The sequence below is a fragment of the Melanaphis sacchari genome, unplaced genomic scaffold (genome assembly GCF_002803265.2).
Source record: "Melanaphis sacchari strain LSU unplaced genomic scaffold, SCAv2.0 Contig64_pilon_pilon, whole genome shotgun sequence".
Taxonomy (NCBI): Eukaryota; Metazoa; Arthropoda; class Insecta; order Hemiptera; family Aphididae; genus Melanaphis; species Melanaphis sacchari.
The window spans coordinates 967,913-989,291 of record NW_020271462.1 but is presented as its reverse complement, the minus strand read 5'-3'; the positions used below and the strand labels follow the sequence as shown (position 1 = coordinate 989,291).

At 24.7% G+C, this 21,379-nt stretch overlaps 1 protein-coding gene across 1 annotated transcript in view; it reads left to right on the top strand.

Moving 5' to 3' along the window:
- The window catches only part of LOC112600431 (carbonic anhydrase-related protein 10), a 191,790-nt gene that overhangs the window by 156,666 nt on the left and 13,745 nt on the right, over positions 1-21,379 (top strand). Inside the window, exons 7-8 of the mRNA XM_025347646.1 lie at positions 15,188-15,254; positions 16,745-16,899. Of these exons, the coding sequence (XP_025203431.1) occupies positions 15,188-15,254; positions 16,745-16,899 (222 nt within the window). The remainder of the gene's footprint in view (positions 1-15,187; positions 15,255-16,744; positions 16,900-21,379) is intronic.

Sequence of the window (21,379 nt, the reverse complement as noted above, 5' to 3'; positions counted from 1 at the left end):
TATTGTTACATAAATATCTGTACTGTAAATACGTACGTTAACTAACGGTTGCTTGTGCTGGACTTTTGTTTATTAAATGTTTATACGATACTATATCGGAACGTTTGGTTTATTATTATTGACCTCAGAGTACATACATTTATGTAGGTACATGTAAAAGTATACATATTTTTACCAACAAATATATAACGAAATAACTTAAATATAAATAAGTAGTAGATTATAGGAATTTAAGTATAAAATTAGGTCGAAATGATCGCGTGGAAAAAAATTTGATCTCTAAAACCTTGAAATTTTAGATCACAAGACTATATTATGTACTGCACAATAATTATCTAAGAACTAATAATCATCAGAGCATGAATACTTTTTTAGAAAATTAGAAAAATTTACTATTTTTCAACTGAATATCATCAATTTGTTATACAGAGATTTCCCTAGGATACAAGGAGGATTGGATGTCTTTTTAATGTAATTTAATAAAAACAGTATAATATTTATTATATGTATTTTAATAATTATAATCTATTAATAACAACAGATTGTAAATAAAATAATTATTTATGGAATATTAATATTCTGTTTTCACTGGACATGTATTTATTAGTAGGATAATATGACAAATGTTTTGTATTAATATTATATAAATAATATGGATACTTACTTCTAGAATTAGTTGAATTTACCTTGGAGTTCATTCATTCTAAAAGTTTAGGGTAATATTAAATAATATAGTAATTTAAAAAGAAATTTTACATTTAGAATTTTAAAGCTTTTATTAAATGGAACTATTTTTTAAATAAATATTCGTATCAATATATTCTGAATTAAGACATCATTAAATTTACATTTAAAAGATTGATATCTTAAAATTTTTTTGAACACTAGATATACTCTGGTTTTGATTAATACTATAAGAATGCCAAAGTATTATATTCAATTAATGTACTAAAGAACAATATAACATTTTTAATAATAAACTATCATGAAAATCACTACATGTAAGTTTTAATAATCCTGTTTTCATAAGTGATTTATTATAAATATAATATACATGATTTAAAATTGTTTATTAGTTTAAACTATTAAGTTTAAGTAATTATTGGTCACTTATAATGAACTGTTAAACAAATTAAAACAGTATAGTTTAAAAGTATTTATTATATATATATTATAAATATAAGTGTAATGATTGTTAAAACAAATTTTTGATTAAAATACTATTTCTTTATTATTTACTAGCTTTATATAGTTAAACTTGATAATATAAAGACGGAATTAATTAAAAAACAAAAAATGTAAAAAAGAATCTCTGACAATAAAATAACAGGATAAAAATAATAAAAATACAAGTAGTAATTTTGGATTTTTATTACTTTAGAGCGCAGAAAATACCATAAAACCCATAATTTAACATTTTTAATGTTTTAAAAACAAAATATTTTGGAATTACTTAACTTAAAATTGAGAAAAATACCGAGAACATGTACTTCAATATATAATACGAGATATACTAATTTATTATATATTTATTTATTTTAGTTTATTGGAATATACAAACTAATATACATAATTTTTTTGATTGCTATCAATTTTCTCATATTTTAACTATGAAAAACGATGCATTCATTAACAACACTTTTATCTGTGATATTGTGCTATCATATAAACGATCATTTTAAATTCTCAAAGTTCATATCCAGTTTTTCTTTGAACACTAATAAGAATTTAAATTTAAATAATTTTTATTATTCATCGGATACCTCATTAAATTATAGTTATAATATTATGCATGTATATTGTATACAAAATAATTTTTCTGTCTTTTTTTTTCTTTCTCCCTTTTTCCTTTTTACACTCAAAACTATTGAATTATTCTCAATACATCTTACACGTGTCTATTAAATAATATATATTTATTATCCTTAATAAAGGTACATTTTGTAGTCAAAATATTGTAATAAGTGATAATTTCAGATTTAATGATGTAAGAAAAATTTAAAATATTGAACATTGTTGTACCAGAGAAACTTACCTTAAAAAAAGTTACTTATTAGTTTATTATTATACTATTAGCTGCAGTTAATCTACCCACTTTGGTCTTATTAAATCCAAAATAATGTGTGTATTACAGTTATTATATATGCATAATATATTAATTAGATAAATAATAAAATAACAAATAAGGTTGGTATACCGAATGTGATTTTTAGATTTTCATATACTAGGATATTACTAGGTAATTCGTAATTTTTGAAGTAAAAACTAAACATATTTATGATTTGCCGCTCTACTATAAATCTATTATACGTTCGTTAATATATTTTGATAACATCTCTGTTTATAATAGTGTTATGAAAAATTATTCTTAAATATTATAATACTAAGGTTTTTGTATTAATATTAAATTAATATACAATAATAAATTATGTTTACTACACAGATAAGTATTTTATGAAGATATCATATTATAATACCATATTATGCTTTAAATTGTCATAGTTTGTAAAATTACAAAGTTTAATTATATTTAAAATCCCAAAAACATCAATAATATTACCAGCTATTTTATATTTGTTTATTTTTTAAACAGAATCTGTTTCATATCATTAATTTATTTATAAATAGATTCTTTATAAATTGTAATAAAATATAATAAATAATCATTCACAAGCTATAACTTTTTTTAGACTTTTCTTTATTTTTTTTTTTTACCAATATTTTCAATTGTTTGATATTCAATGTTCATAATAATGTTCAATGTTTCTATATTAACCTGTTGAAATACTCCGTCTAACTAATAACACAATCGCGTAGAAGTTAATAATAAAAAATAATAATTGTTTACAAAAAATCTTTTTTATTTTTTATTAGACCCTAGTAAAGACTATTTATAACAGCTTAACAGTCATTATAAATATTAAATACATTATATAACAATATAATTTACTGTGTGCGTGGTTACAAATATATAACAATCCATATCAATGATTTTAATATAAAGTAATAATAACGATTATAATATAAAAGCTAATAAAAAAAAAATATAAATAAATGTAAGAATATTGAGGAATTTATTGAGGACAAATACTGATTTTATCGATAAATACATTTAGAAAAGAAAAAAAATGAAAATTAGTGGACTGATTATTGAATTTAAATTTAAAACTGCTTGTAATAAAATATTTGAAAGAATAAAGCTTTTTTTTTTTTTTACATGAAAATTTAGAATTATTTTAAAATCAATATTTTGATCATTTCACTCGGGACCAACAAGAAAATCATTAATTAAATTATTTTAGATAAAATAAATTAAACCATTGTTGCGATAAATCATCATTCACTAAGTAGGTAGCATACAACTTTCTTGCGATTGAATGTCAATTATCTGATATCAATTGTTGCGTGTCCAATTTTCCATTATCGATTATTAAATTTTTAATAACAATGAACTTATAAAATAGAATTTTAAGTATTTTATTATATATAAATAACCTTGGTAAAATTACCTCATTGGATTTATAAATAATTATCTTAAATCATCAATGTATATGAGCAAATGTAAAATAAAAACCAAGCTAGTTGAGAATACATAATTTTTTGATCAATGTAGAAAGTGATTCACGTTTTAATAGTATAATACAATTAATACATTTAAAAATATGTGATATTTTAAGAAGTTTGTCGAGTTTTTTTTTTTTTTGTTTTTTTTTATCCAGAACCCTCTTTAACAATTAACACCATTCTATAACACACTATTTGTATGTACTTATATCAAACATTTCATAAAAGTAACAAAAAAAAAAAAAAAAAATAATGAAAAACAATAAATGTCTAGTGACATCAGAAAGAGTAGTATTTCATTTTAAGGCTTTTATTCTTAGAAAAAAGTCTTAAAAATAATATAACAATGAACACGAGTGAGTTGTACTTGCACGTAACTTACAATGTAACATGATAAAATAGATCTAAAATGTTTTATCAAAATGACATTCACTACCATTAACACAATGATTTTTCTATGAAATTCTGATTAAAAAAAAAAAAAATAAACTGCTTCGATGCACAAAATATAGATGTGATCAGATTATACTTTGGACTAACCGGAAATTGTTTACAAAACTTGTTTAATTCAAAAATATACTATTATATTATTATTGTGTTCGTATTAGAATTTCACGTTTACGTGTAGGTATATCAATAATATATAAAATCTCAATAAACAGAAATTAAGTTTTTTTTTTTTAATACAACAAATATCAACCATACTAAAAACATGTGTATCATAATTTTTGCATAATCGTGAGCACAGATTTATCGTCTGCATAAATCTGACTTTTCGTGAATATATTTTCAATACAAAATATTTTTTACTTATACATTAAGAAATTGAAAAAAAACACTAATATTCATCATACATAATTTTTTAACAAATAATTAATTACTTATTATTATGTATTTTATCAGACAAAATGATTTATTTCAAATTATAAATATTGGAGAAGTAATAGACCAATCACTCAACTTACATTATAATAATTATTTTAATTGTCATTGCTAAAATTGTATTTTATTATAATGATATAAAATAAAGTATATGTTTCTTCTGTTCTCCATTTGAGATAATCAAATTTACGTATAACTAAACACTGTTAACTTTAATCATAAGAGTTCAGTATACAAATAAATACAAACACTGAATTATGAAAAATCATGAAAAAGTATACTACAGAAAAGTCTGGTATTACGTATAGTAAAATGAAATTTAGAAAAAAATCGGTGTTGGATTGCTATTAATATTTAAGTTTAAATGATTGTAGTTATTATAAAATTTAAACAGTGTAGACATACGAATATGAGTTATTTTTAACATAGACATATGTATAATATTTAATTCTAGGACGACATCACAATTTAACCATATGAACGCGAACTATGAAAACTGAATATTAAATCGATCTATAATTAAGTAACAGCTTCGTTAATGAAAATGCATATTTTGTTGTCGTAAACTCGTAATCAGTAATTTGAACTATTTAGACCATTACCCATCTTCCCACCCCCTCTCCCAATCGACATATATGTACCAAACTGTTAATTTAAGTATTTTGGGTATATTACGGTATAGATATTCTAGAAACAAGGATATTATTAATCTTATAAACCACACAAAAACGATACCCATACACATACGGCTCACAAACTGCTCCAAGCGTGTCTGGAACATTGCAGACCGTGTTTGTATTTTACCTGATTCATATTTTAAATTGCAATGATAATGATATTTTTACGAATGAGAACAGTGAAAGATATAAGTGCAAAAATGTGATAAGAAAAAAAGTCGTATCGTACGAAAGCGGCAAATTCCTAGGAAGCATAGGTATGCCATACATATATTAAATTTAGAACTAAGTATATAGTTCAATGTTCAAAAATTCCAAACGTTTAATCTTAATCGACAAATTTATTATCTGATTACGATAGATTGTCACATGGACAGTGTGTGAGCAGTTTGTTTTATACAACTTATTGTTAGTACCTATTTCGTAAGTATTCATTTAAGCGTCATTCGTTAAAATTAATTTTACAAAAAACTTTTACTAATAAAGATGTTGCGTGTATTTAATTTAAAGATCAAAAATATAGATTTTTACGAAAAATGGCCTGCTATAATGTTTCAATGAGGTGTATGAAAATAAATAATTGTATAATGGAAGAAATACCAAGATCGCGAAACAAATTATTTGGAATATGTGAAAAAAGTTGTATTAAAAAAATCAACTAATTAATTAAAGTTATATTTATTTGTATGTTTATTATTGACAATTTTTTATAAGATCGAAACATCATACTTTTGGTGCTTATGTCATACGTTAGGTATAAAAGATATGTAATATTAGATTGGAGCTTTTATTCTACAAATGTTAGCGAAAATGATATGTAATTGTTGTGCCTTTGACGCTTATGTCATACAATGAAAAATATGAAATTTAAATTACATATCTGAAATATTTATATTATATTATATTATAATCCAGGTTGGGGCTATACCAGATGTAGATAGTTAAGTACCTAAGATATTTTTATATTTTCAATGAAATAAATAAAATAACCACAGTGATATTGGTATAATAGAAACGTTTTGAAAATATTTCCTTGCTTGTTTTTTCATACAGTTTTCTGAAGTTTATTAAATTGGAATAAAAATACAGCGTCTTCTAAGTAATGTGTAATAATGTGTACCACTACTACCACTATAGCTGATTTCTGTCCATACAATATAATACATATATATTATTTTGGTCATAGATTAAGAAATTCCCATTAATAACCAGTCAATAACAATAATTTCAATCGAATTAGACTGTATATGACATAAGTCATCGACTAAGAAATAACGATGATACCCATTATTTTCCGCTAATAATGAATTTAGTAATATTTCCTCAGTATTAACGATAAATAACTTCTATTTTTTCAGTCATAATTGATAAAAATGTCTGTTGAATTTTTTTTATTTTTTTTTTTTTTCGAATTAGAAATAACTCTTTGCGTTGTAAAATCAATCTATCTAACCATTCTAATCAGTAAGTACTAACAATAACATACTATCAAGCTCTATGATATGTCGACGATCGTATATAATATTATAAAAGATACAAGAGAGCCATTCATTGAGTACATATTTGTAGTATTATACTAGGTATACGAGTACAATATAAATCGCAATAACGGATAACTTATTTACTATAATATTAGTATACGCGCACACATTTATTGTATAAAATAATAAAATATTACAGTATACACTTTCCTAATAGTTCATCGATTTCTCTGTGTACTGTGGCTTTAAATTTCATATCCAATTTATTTTAATATTATATAGTTAAACAGAATGATGAATATTGTTTTCTGCAAGTAATTATTAAGATAATAATAAAAAATAAAACAATGGATGTGAATGGTTTGTCAAAATATTTAATTTTTATAACATTGCCTATATTGTATAACATAAATTCCTAAACACTAACGATATCGTTATTTATATTAGGCATTACCGATACTAGCTAGGTATTTACATTTTGGCATTTAAATATTATTATTGACGGTAGGTATTATGATATTAAGAAATATTATGATATATATATATATACATATAATTTATAATAAAGACTAAAAATAAATAAAAAATAATCATAGTAGTACATATTATTATCATCAATTGATTATTGTTGCATTAAATGCATTTTATGTTACAAATTTCACCGAAAAAAACTAAATCACTTCTATTGTACACATTTTGTACTCAATTACATGCTTCAACTAAATGTTAAAAACATTGAAAATATGTTTTTCTATTGACTATATATATTTGCTTAAAGATGGAATTTTTTTTTTCATGGTAAAAAATTATAAAATCACAATATAAGACAGACGTTTAGACTATTAAAAATTATTCGACATTATTAGCCTTAAAATAGTTTAAGAGTTTTATATTAAAATTAGAATTACGTTGTTATATATCTGTAGACGTTAAAATAAGTAAATACAAAAAAATCAACTGAAAAATAATAACACAACCATTTCACTTTAAATTAATGTTACTGATACCATTTAAATCTTAATTCCGTGTGTAAATAATTAAAGAACTGCTCATTTCAGTCAAAATCTGTAATAACTTTTAATTAATAATTAAACAATTAGAATACGTTTTTATAAAACTAAACATGATTTAGAAACAAAATAGTATGTAATTTTTCTTTCACACAGGTAAACTATTAGTTTATATATATATATATATATATACAAGATCCTATATTATAATAATTTATAAATCTTAAAAAAAAATAGTGTTCTTTAACTAAAAAATAAAAATATAATTTCTATCATTATTTTTTTTTTGTTTCTTAAAAATGCGATACTTTTTCTATTTAAATTTTTTAATATAATTAAATATATATATATGAAAAAAACAAAATTTTAACAACAATTCAATTGATAAAAACTCAACATAAGCAATTAACATTTACCGTTTGCAAATTAAACTAACCAAAATAATCAAAAAAACTAATTTTAACTATAGTTATCTTGTTTTGTTTAAACAATTATTCAAAATTTCACTATATTTAATCCTTCTAAATATAAATGATCATAAATAACTAAATTTACAAGTAATTTTTCACCCATCTGTTTATAAATCATATGTTTTTGATGATGATATCGATGAAAATATATATTTACTTAATTTTCAAAACTCTTATTTTAATAAAACAAATATTTATCCACAAAGTTTTTACTTTTAAAATTATAATTTTATTAATGTTTACAGAAAAAAAAAACATTTTAAAAACTAAATACCTTTACAAATAATAAGCAAAGCGGTGAATATACATATTGATTTTACTATGGTGTAATGTTAAACCCTTTTAGGGTCAATAATACATTTATTTTCAACTTTAATGATAAAAATCGTTTAGAAATTAAATTTAGTTGGTGCTTTGAATGATTAAAAACAAAAAATATATAGTTTTTTTTTTTTTTTAAATAGCTACGAAATTAAAGATACAAGTGAATTTTTACGCAAAACCAGTTTTTGACAAAATCTTGGTTTTTGGTTCCATGCTCAAAAACAAATAATAATACACATTTAAAATTTTTATGCTTGATTTTCCTATACAGAGTATAATTTTAAAATACATTGTCTTTTTTGTTGGATATACATAAATAAAAATTTGACATTTTCTTTTTTTTTTTTCATAAATGTCAATTGAAAACATTTTGCTCAATTAAAAAACTCGATAGTGTTATATAAAGTTCTTCATAAGTTATTGTTAGAGCTATTTAAAAGTATTAAAGATATTTTGAGGCATATTTATTTAAATGAAGGATATTCATTTTTAATTTTAATATCGTGTTTATAGCTAAGTACTTAAAACTTTTGTTGCGTTTTATCATACTACAACACACGCAATGACATTTTCAATTTTAATATTTTTGTCAAATATTAATTTGTCCTATTGTATTAAGTAAATAGAAAAAAATTATTTTGATCTTTATATAAATTTATCAGAAAATATGCTTATTAATTTGGGCTGACAGATCGTTTTCATATATAATAATTTTTACAATTTATTATTGAATTTAAATTGAATATAATATACATTACACTAACTTACTCAATATAGAGGTACACTTGATATCTACTTCACAACAAAAAGGTCACCTACTTTCTCTTTTTTATTGAAATGGGTTCAAGTCATATAATTTTAATATTACGAACGATAAGTGTTTACAATATTATGTTTTATAATGTATGTATTAGATGATATCTAATTTTCCGAGGAATTTCTCTTATTATATTAGAGCTCCCAAATAATGATGAAAATATATTTCATGTTTTTGACAAACGAAAAATCTCCATATATACTTCACTGAATGGATTAATTCGTATTTTGGTTGTATATTGTATAAATATTATAATTTTTCAAAATAAAATTAATGCGAAGCGTGTTATTTGTCAAAATGTGGTCATTGTATTTACAATACACTACGCGAACTCCACATGAGAAAAAGTGATGAGACTCGGGAACCGGGCATAATATATTAAAACGATATGTTATGACAAAATACAGAAATAATTATCGTAACTGCTGCGGACAAAAAATATCAACCGATGATGCAACAATTGTATTAAGCCCCTTTATTTTGATTGCGCATATTAAATAGTGTAGGTGACAGTGTTTTCCGGTATTCTCATTGGGTCAACGCAGAAATATGGGTTAGCTTTGGGTTGAACTAAACTGCTCAGTATGTCATTGTGTGATTAGTTAACGGATAAAATATGATCGCAATAATAATAATAATGCTTAAAAACGTATGATCTGCCTGTAAATTACTTATCATGACATCCAATTATATCTAAAAATAAATTACATATCATAATACTGGTTTATAGTAAAAAATTGTTTACACCTATGATTATTCAAAAACAAATTTTCGAATAGGTCAGATTAACTTAGTAATTTTACCAAATATTTTTCATTTTTTAATCTTTAATGACTATTTTAATATTTTCTACGTCTTTTGAAATTAGTTTTTTTTTTTTATTTTATTTTTTTTTTTGTTATTTTGATCTAAATACGAATTTTAAATTAAAAATATAATATGTCTTACAAATATAATTTACAGAAATTATTTTTAAAAACATTTTTCCTTAACGTAAATACAATGTGCATACATTTAATATGCTCAAACTCGTATTTTTTTTTTTTTTTTTATCGAAAATAAAACAACTTATTTTTGACTTATTCGATTTGAAAGAAAAATAATCTAATCTAAATTAAATATTGTTATACAGTGAAACCTTTGAATAGCGGACACCCTTGATCACTGAAATTGTATCCACTATTCAGAGGCAATCACATTGATTTCACATTTTTTACTTAATTTTTTTTAAATTTACGATCATAATTTCCATCTTCAACTCATGTTTTATAAATTTCTTGTTTATTAAACACAATATCTGCGATTTGTATTTACCCTATGCGAAACTTTTCTGCTAACATGCAGACTCCTGGGTTTCCGTTTTTATGTTATGCGTCGTAATCCTATCGTATTGTAAAAAATTCCGATAAAACGCTTTAGTGTTTTTCTGCCGCCGTTTTGTCATTATTTTTACATTTAGGGTAAAATAGAAGTCCGTCGGTTTTTACATTGAAAATTAATGAAAATATACCAGTTCTCAAGAAATTATCCAATATTGAGATATGTCTATTTGAATGATTTTACTGTATATATATATATATATTATATATTTAAATCTACATTATATTTTTATAATACTTAAAGTAAACATGTATAGTACACATTTTAAATATCTGTTTAACAAAAAACTTTGTATGACAATATCAATCAATCAAAAATCTGTAATATTATCTGATTTATAAATAAGTTAATAAGTTAGTTCAGAAAACGAAATTTTATTACTTTTTGAAAATTGGTAACCATTTAAACTAACTATTAGTGTACAACTTGACATGTTAGGCGTTAGCCATTTTACCATGGCGACTAAAAGTCTTCGGAGAGATTGAAATAGAAGATAGAGAGAGAGAGAGAGAGAGAGAGAGAAAGAGATTTTAGTATAAAGTATAAGCATACATATATTGTAGTTCAAAAAGTGTTATGATAAAAACTTAAAAATTAATAACTTTTCAAAGCATTGTAGTCATGTTATTTCTCAACCGCTGTCTTTGGCAAATAAACCTACCGTCCATATTATGTTCTAAGAAACAGACGTTCATAACTCTTCGAACAAAACTTATGAAATCACTACAACATTCACCATCTAGCTGCACCTGTGGTTGTTATCTTGGTCACACACATCGATCACTAAATGGCTCTCATGACTCGTCAAATCGAAAACCGTCTTCCATGCGACCGCATTTCGTACATGTGTAAATTTATTTATAAATATATTTTCGTTATTATTAGTATTTTTATTTGTTTTGAAAATTTAACATAGTTCAGTTTTTGATATTTTCAAGTTTTATATTAAATTTACTTTGATTATAGTATAAGAAATAGTATAACTAGTCAGTTATATATTATACAATATATTAAAAAGGATATGGTTTTGTACTAAAAAAAATATATATAGTTGGTTAATTATACTTAGTAAATCCATTAAAACAAATAAACAACTTGAAAAAATATAAAAATATATTAAAATATTTTCAATTTATTACAAAATAATTTTTTTGTTACCTTTTTCAAAGGTTTTACCTTGACAAAAATATTTTTAATTCAGTATAAAAATGTCATATTATAAAAAATTGAATTTTGTATGAATTGGAAACTGCAGATATTATTTAAAATTTAGATTAGTAAAATAATAAACATTTTACTAGTAACCCACGTTATCATTGGTCCAAAATTTGATTTTATATAATTATATGGACATTGTATACTTAGAAAAATGTATAAAAAAATGTTTATACTTTTAGAAATAATATGTATGTTTACTGTTCAAAGAACCACTCTATAAGTAAAACAATGTTCTACAGATTATATAATATCATCCATCTCTAAATGATATCTGTGAGTAAAATATCAAAAAAATAAATAAAAACTAAGGTCTTTTTTATATTTAAAAATAGCAAAAATATTGTTTGATTTTTGGAAATTTATTATATTATAATATTAAAAACACGAGCTTTAAGGTATAATCTCCTAATCTATGTGTTACAAATAAAACCAATGTTACTAAAATAGTAAAGTAAAAAAAAAAAGTAAAAAGTTTAAAGTATAATTGTTGTTATTATTGCCAAAAACGATATGATAATAACAAATGTGCACCGTGTACTCTACGAGCCATCATTAAATATTGGGTAATCGTGTATTGTCCAATCTATTTTAAATATTAAATTCTTAAGGGCAATTCGGTTTTAGAAATTTGATGAAGAATATATACATACACTGCTTAACTATTTATAATTGTTGATTGTGCATAATTTAGCAGTTATGTGTTTAAAATATTTGAGGTAAAGTTTATAGCTCACCCTTGGTAATTAGTTTATTATAAGTGACTTAAGCCTATAAGTGCATTCATAAGAGTCTTATAAGATTTATTCAAAACTAGAATAAGATATTGAGATGATATAAATTAATATTTGTTTTTCTTAATTAATTTGTATTAAAATGTTTTAATAATTATTGTATGTATGTTTTTTTAAGCAATATTATCATAAATAGTACATAACTCTTCATTCCGTTATAAATGTATATGAAATAATTAATGTAGCAGACATCTATATACGATTCACTTTTATATTTTAGAATAATTTTATAAAATTTACCAGATAAATGAATTCAATGTTGAAAATATTATCGTATTAACTTAATAAATATCACTTTTTTTAAATAAATCGTTTGATATACTTAACATATAAATTATTAATTGATCTTGTTCAAATCTTCATCCTAACATATTGATATTGACTGCATTTAATTATTATATTATTTATAAATTAGTATAAATATATAGGTTATTATTTATTAATAATAACTTATCATAATTATTATTATTTTATCTTTATCTTTTTAAGAAAGAAATATTTCTTGCGCAATAATTCAATGCAATTCAACATTTTTTTTTTTTTATTCAATAACAAGTTTATAATTCTTAAATTTATGTTTACTAGTTAATGTATTTATGTTATGAGTCAAATTTTCGTAATTCATATTCAAAATATTGATATTTATTTGAATATTTTGTAATAGTACAAATCAATTCTAATCGATTATAATGAATGCAAAAACAAATTGTTTCAATTATATTGGATGTCTAATAATTGTCTTAACACTCTTAACTCATTAATATCATCGTTTATGATTTGATATCAATATTTCGATATATTATATTGTTTTGTTCTTCTTGTGTACATAAACATGTAGCTTAAAATTATTAAAATTAGCATTAAAAATTACTTATATTTACTTATAATGGTATATTAAGATGTGCTTCAAAGCACTAAAACAGTTTAATTAAAATAGTACCCATATTAAATAAAATGTGCTATTTTTTTAATGTATCTAGCGCAATAAATTTAATTAACCGTGCATTGATCATGTGAAATATATTCAAGTTGAGTTATTTGTTTTGCAACATAAAATAGTGTTCTTAAGAAAAATAAAGCACAAGAAAATAACGAGCGCAACGTCAAACCTAAAGCTTCAAATGAAACTCTTAAAAATATCGTTAAAAATAATATTATTATGTAGGTACTCACTACTCACATTACCTACAGTATACAATTTATTGATCATCATTATAATAATAATACTATTGTAAAAACAGTCTACCTATTTTATTTTAATCAACAACTCTCAAATGTCTGTACAATATTGACACGAAATCAATATCCATATTTACCAACAACAATAATGTATATCATCTATAATAGTATAATATTATATAACACATAATAGTTATACTTAATATATATAAACTTCAATTTTGAGTATTTGATCGTTTTAAGTGGTCAGTCCTCAATTTAATTTTCACGTGACGTAAACATAAAACATTATCCATGACCTTTAACAAGATGACATAGGTAAGTATGTACCTAACTTTAACACGTGCAATTATCGCATATTGATATCAAGTTTTTTCTACAAGCACTAACATAATAACATTATATTTATAAAAATATGAATTATTATCACGTTGGTCAAGTCTTTTTACAGTGTAAACAATCATTATTTTATGCAATTCAGACTTATTTTTGGCATTGTACATAATATACTATTAAACTAGTGTAGGTTTATTAAAGGGTATTCTTTTCGTGTGCTACCTACCACATGTTTTTTTCACAAGTCGTGTGTAGCCCTACCATTATTTTTAATTAGATTAAAATATACTACTTATTGCATTATATTTTAATTATTATAATATTGATATATTTCCATTAGTTTGTCATATGTTTCAATTATTCATTTTACTTTTTTCTCACGAAATATAACATCGAATCTTTTATTAAATAAAAAAAAATTATTTTAAAGTACCTTAATCAGAATTTTTAAAATTCTACTACTTTTAAGTTAAGCATTATGGAGGCGAATCAAATGAGATTGCATAAAATTATTTTTTTACATTTCGTAACATCGACGATCCTCATAAACTTTCAATTTATTATGTGTGTGAGCACCATTCAACGAATACAATAGACATCCATGAAAATGATTTCCATGAACCAGTTAATTATTTTTATAATTTTTCTTGTCGAAATCATAACCTTCCACATTGCTTAAGTCTTTAATTTACGGTTGATTTATTAATACTTAATACCCATCCTCGATTTTATTTTTATTCCGTGGACACGTGGTATACCATATACAACAATAACATGTATTAAAGTTCATATATTAGTCATTTATTTTAGTGTTATACAAATACATTATATATTTAGATTCACTGAATATCACGTGACAAACAAAATGTTTTCAACATAATGTCATATTTATTAAGTATTAGAAAATATTATACAGTTTATGCAGAAAATGTATGAGAAAATTATTCTAAGAGATTTTAGTATAGGTAAAAACAAGTTATTTTATAATAAAGTTAATTATAATAATTTAAAACTGTTAAGAACCAAAAACACACTGACATTAATTTTTTTGTTTACAGCTTGGAGATTTATCAAATCCAGAATTACGGATACTCACCGATCATTTGGACATGATCAAATATAGTGGTAAGTTAAAAAATCAAATTGATTTGATTAATTTATTTTCGTTATTATCAATAATGTTATATTATATTAACAATCTCAAAAAAACTCGATAAAATACTTCGCATATTCAGGGTGTAGGTTCAATTGTAATAAGAATATTCTGAGAAATCAAAGTTTCTTATAAGATATACCTAGGTAATATAGTATAGCAGACGATATAAATAACATAGTTAAAAATAACACAAACTCGTCCTAAATTATTACCATTAAGAAATATTATAAACTTTCCGGTTTCTTTGTTTTAAATTTTATTAATTGTGTAGAATATCGGAGTACAATTTTTCATACATTCACGTCCATTTGCTTACCGTTTATTGGCGTATTGATTATTTACGCATCTGCATATAACCATATAATACTTAATATTTCACGTTATATACATATAAATAACAATTAATAACACTAATATACGCATCGCGGAGTTGAACCACAGAATGTACTTGAAAATTTTCAAATTCACATTGTAATAACACAAAAAAGGAAATTAAAGTTAATATTTAAAATTATAAAGTAGTAGGATAAAAGGTATAAGTATGAATGCGGCCGGACTGACACAAAGCACACAAGCCTTGTATGTAAGTCCGGTATTAATAAGTATTGAGTATACTTGTTCTCATGTTATTACCTTCCTCCTGTTCTTTAGAGGGTTCTCGAGATCGTGATTCAAGAATGTTATCAAATACACCGTTACACAAATTAGATAGTAACATAACCTGTACTAACAATTAGTATTTTAGACATACACCTTACCTAATTCGCCACAGTGAATACTTATAGTACGTTCTTCGGAGAAAGATGCAAGATGACACAAATTACGATATAACTTAAGGAAAACTTAAATTTAAATAAGAAAAACAACACTGATTTAACTTAGAAAAAGAAAGAAGTCCAGCTGTCGCTCGCAGAGTCTTGTGTGTATGTCGTATGATGGTTTTGGGAAGAGCTCCTGCTCACTTGTCTGGTGCGCCTGCACTCATAATTTTTGTCGGTGCTCATGCACTCGATAGTTTGGCTGGTACTCGTGCACTGCAGAGAGAAGACGACCTGGTCAAGCCAGCCAGAGTCGCAGACGATGCCATCAAAAAAAGAACTTAGCGTTTTTCGAAGAAATAGTCTTTCTTCTAGACGACAGAGAGCTTCATTGTTCCATGGCTTGTCTCTGGTGGCTAACGAAATTGGTTCACACCCTTTGAGAGCCATTGTCACAACTCATGTGTCAATCCCCTTGTGACCATATAATATAAGTAGTTTTCTTTTATCAGTGGCGAAAGGATGTTTATAGGATTTAGTCTGCGTGTGAAAACTTGACCGTTAATTTATTTGATTGAATTTTATGTATATGTAATTAACAATCATATGTGAGCATATCATTACATATATAAACACACCTGACCCCGCCATTACCGCGCGAACGCAATTATACGGTTTATAAATATTGTATCTGTACTTAGGTGACGAAGTTCCTGTAAAACGATTGTCAGTCGCCGATTTGTTGCCTGCCACTCATTATTACATGACGTATGACGGTTCTACTACGGTTCCTGCGTGTCACGAAACCGTTACCTGGTTAATACTAAACAAACCAATCTATATCACAAAACAACAAGTAAGTATTATATAATGTTTCTATTCAATATAACCATTTGAATTATTACACACATGATAATGCTTTATATGTGATTTGTATAGTATTATGAGTTTGGCATAATGTATCATAGTCATAATATATAAGTAGAACTTATGGAAAATATCTAAAAATAGCAACAAATATATTATTGATGTTTTTTTATCGGCATATAAAAAAATATTTAACAATTATTTATTCATAATATATTTTAAAAATAGTTATTATTTTTATTGAACATTATACATACGAAATAATTTTAAACAAATTCGTTTTTTATTTAATTTCCAAAATGATATGACAATCCAATCATTTACTTATTACAAATATTCTCTATAACTAAATGAGACCATTTATTTAACTGCACATTTTTAATTTTTTTTAATGCATATTTCAATTATTTTATGAATTTCAAAAGTATATTTAGTGAAATATCATAATGATTTTGTGAACGATTTTATCATATTTTAAACTTTTTAAAGACATAGGACTTTTGACTACAATGATAGTTATAATCTGAAGTAATGATATGGACGAAAATAAATTGTAAAATATTTAACCTAATAGAAATTTCTTAATTAACCAACTTATAACCAGATATTATATGTTTTAAATTAAAGAGCAAATATCCTGCTAGTTAGTCGTATTTACACGCCACGCTTCTTGCAGCAGCTCAACCATTTATATTAATATGTCAGGTGTACTCGGTTTGAGTAAATTGACGTCTCATCTTACATGGAGTCATTAGTGCGATTCGCCACACTCAAAGGTACGACGTGTAGCCAGTCAGATTACGGGATGAGGCTGTAAAAAACATGTCAAGAAAACGTCAACAACGGTCTGGGCAAGCGGTTCGCGTCCAAAAGCCGATATGATAATAAATTGAGCGAGAGACTACAATGACGTTAATTCAAGATTGTATTTAAAGTATTTGCCGTGTAATACGAGTGTAGAGTTACGTGGTAATAAATTAAGAGCACTTAACACGATTTGCATGGTAATATTGTATTACCGACCGGCCGGCGAATGCACTGCAGTTCAAGTGATGATGTTCTTATCAATACTGTAAGACAACATCTATCGATTCAGACACGCGTTACGTACAAAAATTGTTTTTTTCTCAAGTTCTAAAGTAAAACACTATTTTTTTTTTTTTTTTTTTTTTTGTGGGGGGGATCTGTTATTTATGATAATATACATATTTTGAATTTACTTAAGCAAACATTTAAAATAACTATCGTCACATCGTACATAGTACATATAATTATTTCGTCGTTAAACATAAAAATTATGGGTTTCTTATAATGTTTTTTCTAACATCGATTTAAAATATCTCCCTGTATGAGCTCTATACATTAACGTCGTCAATATAAACACTATGATTGTCAACAACAATATTGTTACTGGATATAACACATCGATTGAACAACATTCAACACTATTATTGCATAAATTACAATCCCATAATATAAATACACGGGCGTTAAAATACTTCAGTCATTATATAACGCTTAAATATTTTACGCGCGAGTTCTGCTCAGATATATCAAACTATATTATACCGGTGGCGTGGTGACCGTAGTCGTAAGGGAACGTGTCCCGGTTATTTATTTTATAGTTACAGGCAAGAGATGTAATAAGGTATTTGATTATGGCAATAATATTAATATCAATAATAATCAAAACAATTGCGTCGAGCTAAATGATTATTAACCTACCGCAATAACGGTATATATATATATATATATATATAATTATATACACACAACAGATTTTATTATTTTGTTTATCGACAACGAAACGTCGTCGCGACTCGACCAAAGAAATCGAAAGCGAATGCAAAGAACGGGTAAACGGTTTATCGAAACGTGTGCACGAATGGGGCTGACAGAGAATACGTAAGTGTCGGGCGGATGAGTAGTATTCCTGGAAATTATTTGCCCGAATTATTTAAACACTTCACCACGCCACCGACCGGAACCGTGCAAACGCGGTTATGATCCGAATCGTTTCCGGCACGCTATCGCTGGGCCACTATCGCCATCGGAAACCGCTACCGTTTTAATTCTCCGCGGAAATCGTGGCGTCCCGTCCGACAGCCATCAGCTGAAATATTTCGTTGATATCCCTCGCCATGCATTTTTAATGATATGTTAATACGGCGATATTATTAAATTATTACATTATTATCGTGTCGTTATATCTGTATATTGTACACTATCTGTGTGTGTGTATCACACCCGCGATCGTAAAAACCCGCCGCCGACCGGACACGAGGTCGTGTCCAAAGTTCATTTCGCATATTTCGCATCGCATTATAATAATATTATTATTTATGGTAGTCACCGCGTGTTACTACAAAATATAATATTACACGTGTTTTGAGGCGGATCGAGTGTCTACATAAAATATTGTACGTCGTAGATATAATTACTCGGAAGATATACTGAATAAAAACTAGAAATCGTTCTTATGTAGTATAAATAATATTATCTTATAGCCTTTATTTTTTTTTATCCAAAATGCATTATAATATAGTTTAAATCGAATAATTATGTTTTACGTAAGATGTCCATATCTTCTGGTTTCCGTTGTTTAATATGACAGTAGTTATTGTGATTTACACTGGCAGCAGCTCGTTTTTATTTATCACACCGACAGTCTAATAAGCGGACGAGCAGCAGTTTTATTATAAAAGTTGTTATACTGCAGGACACACTTATCCACTGAATTTAGTTGAATTCTGATTTTCAGAATTTTTAAGTTGCACGTCTTACATGCTATATTTTTAAATGCTTACATAAATATATACAATTGTGTTTGCTTTCATATATTTTTTAATATAAGTCTCAAAGGTGACACAAACTTCTGTGTTCCAAATAAGAAAATTATTTTTTAACGATCTCTATACATTTAAATTCAAATTATTAATTTCTATCATTTTTGAAATATTAAATTTTATGTACTAAGGTTCATTTTAGAACCTAAGTGATAATAAATTTAAATATACGTGAACAAAGATAGTTAAAAAAAAATGTAATTATTAATATAAATATAAAAGGATTTTATACCTAATACAAATTGTTCAATTATAATAAATAATGTGAACTAAATATTAAATTGGTTTTACATGTTATATGTGTATATACAAACCCAGTACCAACTAAATTTTTGTATCTTTAACATGTATTATAGTTTTATAATTTAGAAACTACTCAAAATTTTGATTTAGATGCTTTGACATTTAAAAAAATATATTTTTACATTAACAGAAAAATGATGTGATTTTCATTTAAAAAAAGAAAAAAAAGAAAAATTGTATATTCACAACTTTTGAATTGTATAAAATGCCAATGTATCTAAATAAAAAAAAATGGTACTTGAGCATTCCAAAAGTTCTAAAAATTAGAAATTTTAATAAATTCATTATTGAAGGAAAAGAGCGTGCTAATAAGAATAAAATTGAATAAAATTACTCTCTACATTATAATATCACATAATTTTTGTTTCTATGTACAATCTATACATTCACACAATATTTTTAATGAAATTTCGATGACCTTTGTGTATAATTCATAATAATATACTCAAATTATAGTAAAAATAATAATAATAATAATTAATTAAACATTTCTCCATTATTTAACTCAAAATACAGAAAAAAATTAGTCTGATTAATCTCTTTTTAAGCACAGATTTAAAGACAATATTATTAATATATTTTTAAACTAGATTTATTTAACCTAACAATCGTTTGATGAACCAAACCAAATGTTAAACGCTGCTTATAGCACACATCTACACGATTCAAGTGATAATAATCAATCAAGAAAACCGAAAACAGATCGTCAAAGGAGAACATTTTCTAACCTAAACTAACTTTTCCAACATAAAATGATGTATAATTTCATTTGAGTATACATATAAATGATATATCGTGAAATATACTAATATTAAACTCAATAATTTAAAATTTATAATCTAAATAAGTATTTGCTTAACTAATATTAAATTTAAATTTATATTAATAAATGCAGGTATATACAATAACAGTTGTAAATGTATAGTAAGAGTAATTAATAATATTATTACAACTTATTTAGTTATATATTAAAATTCAGATGTGCCTACACTCAATACTTTTTTCCAAAAAACCACAACACTGATATTAGATACAGCATCTGCACTCCCGATAAAAATCGATCGTAACTATTATTGTTTTTCATGTATCTGAAAGCAAACGTGATTTCTTTTCATTACGATATACATAGATATTGAGCTGTAGAACACTTCCAAGTAATAGATATTCAACATTTTTCCAGTAAACTGAATTGTTGCATAACGTAAAATACAACAACATAACATCGGCTAGTGCTCCTTATTCCTTTCGAAATTGTTTGGTGTAAGTACCCTGAATAATTGTGCTGCCATTACATATTATACCAAACCCGCTTTTTTACAT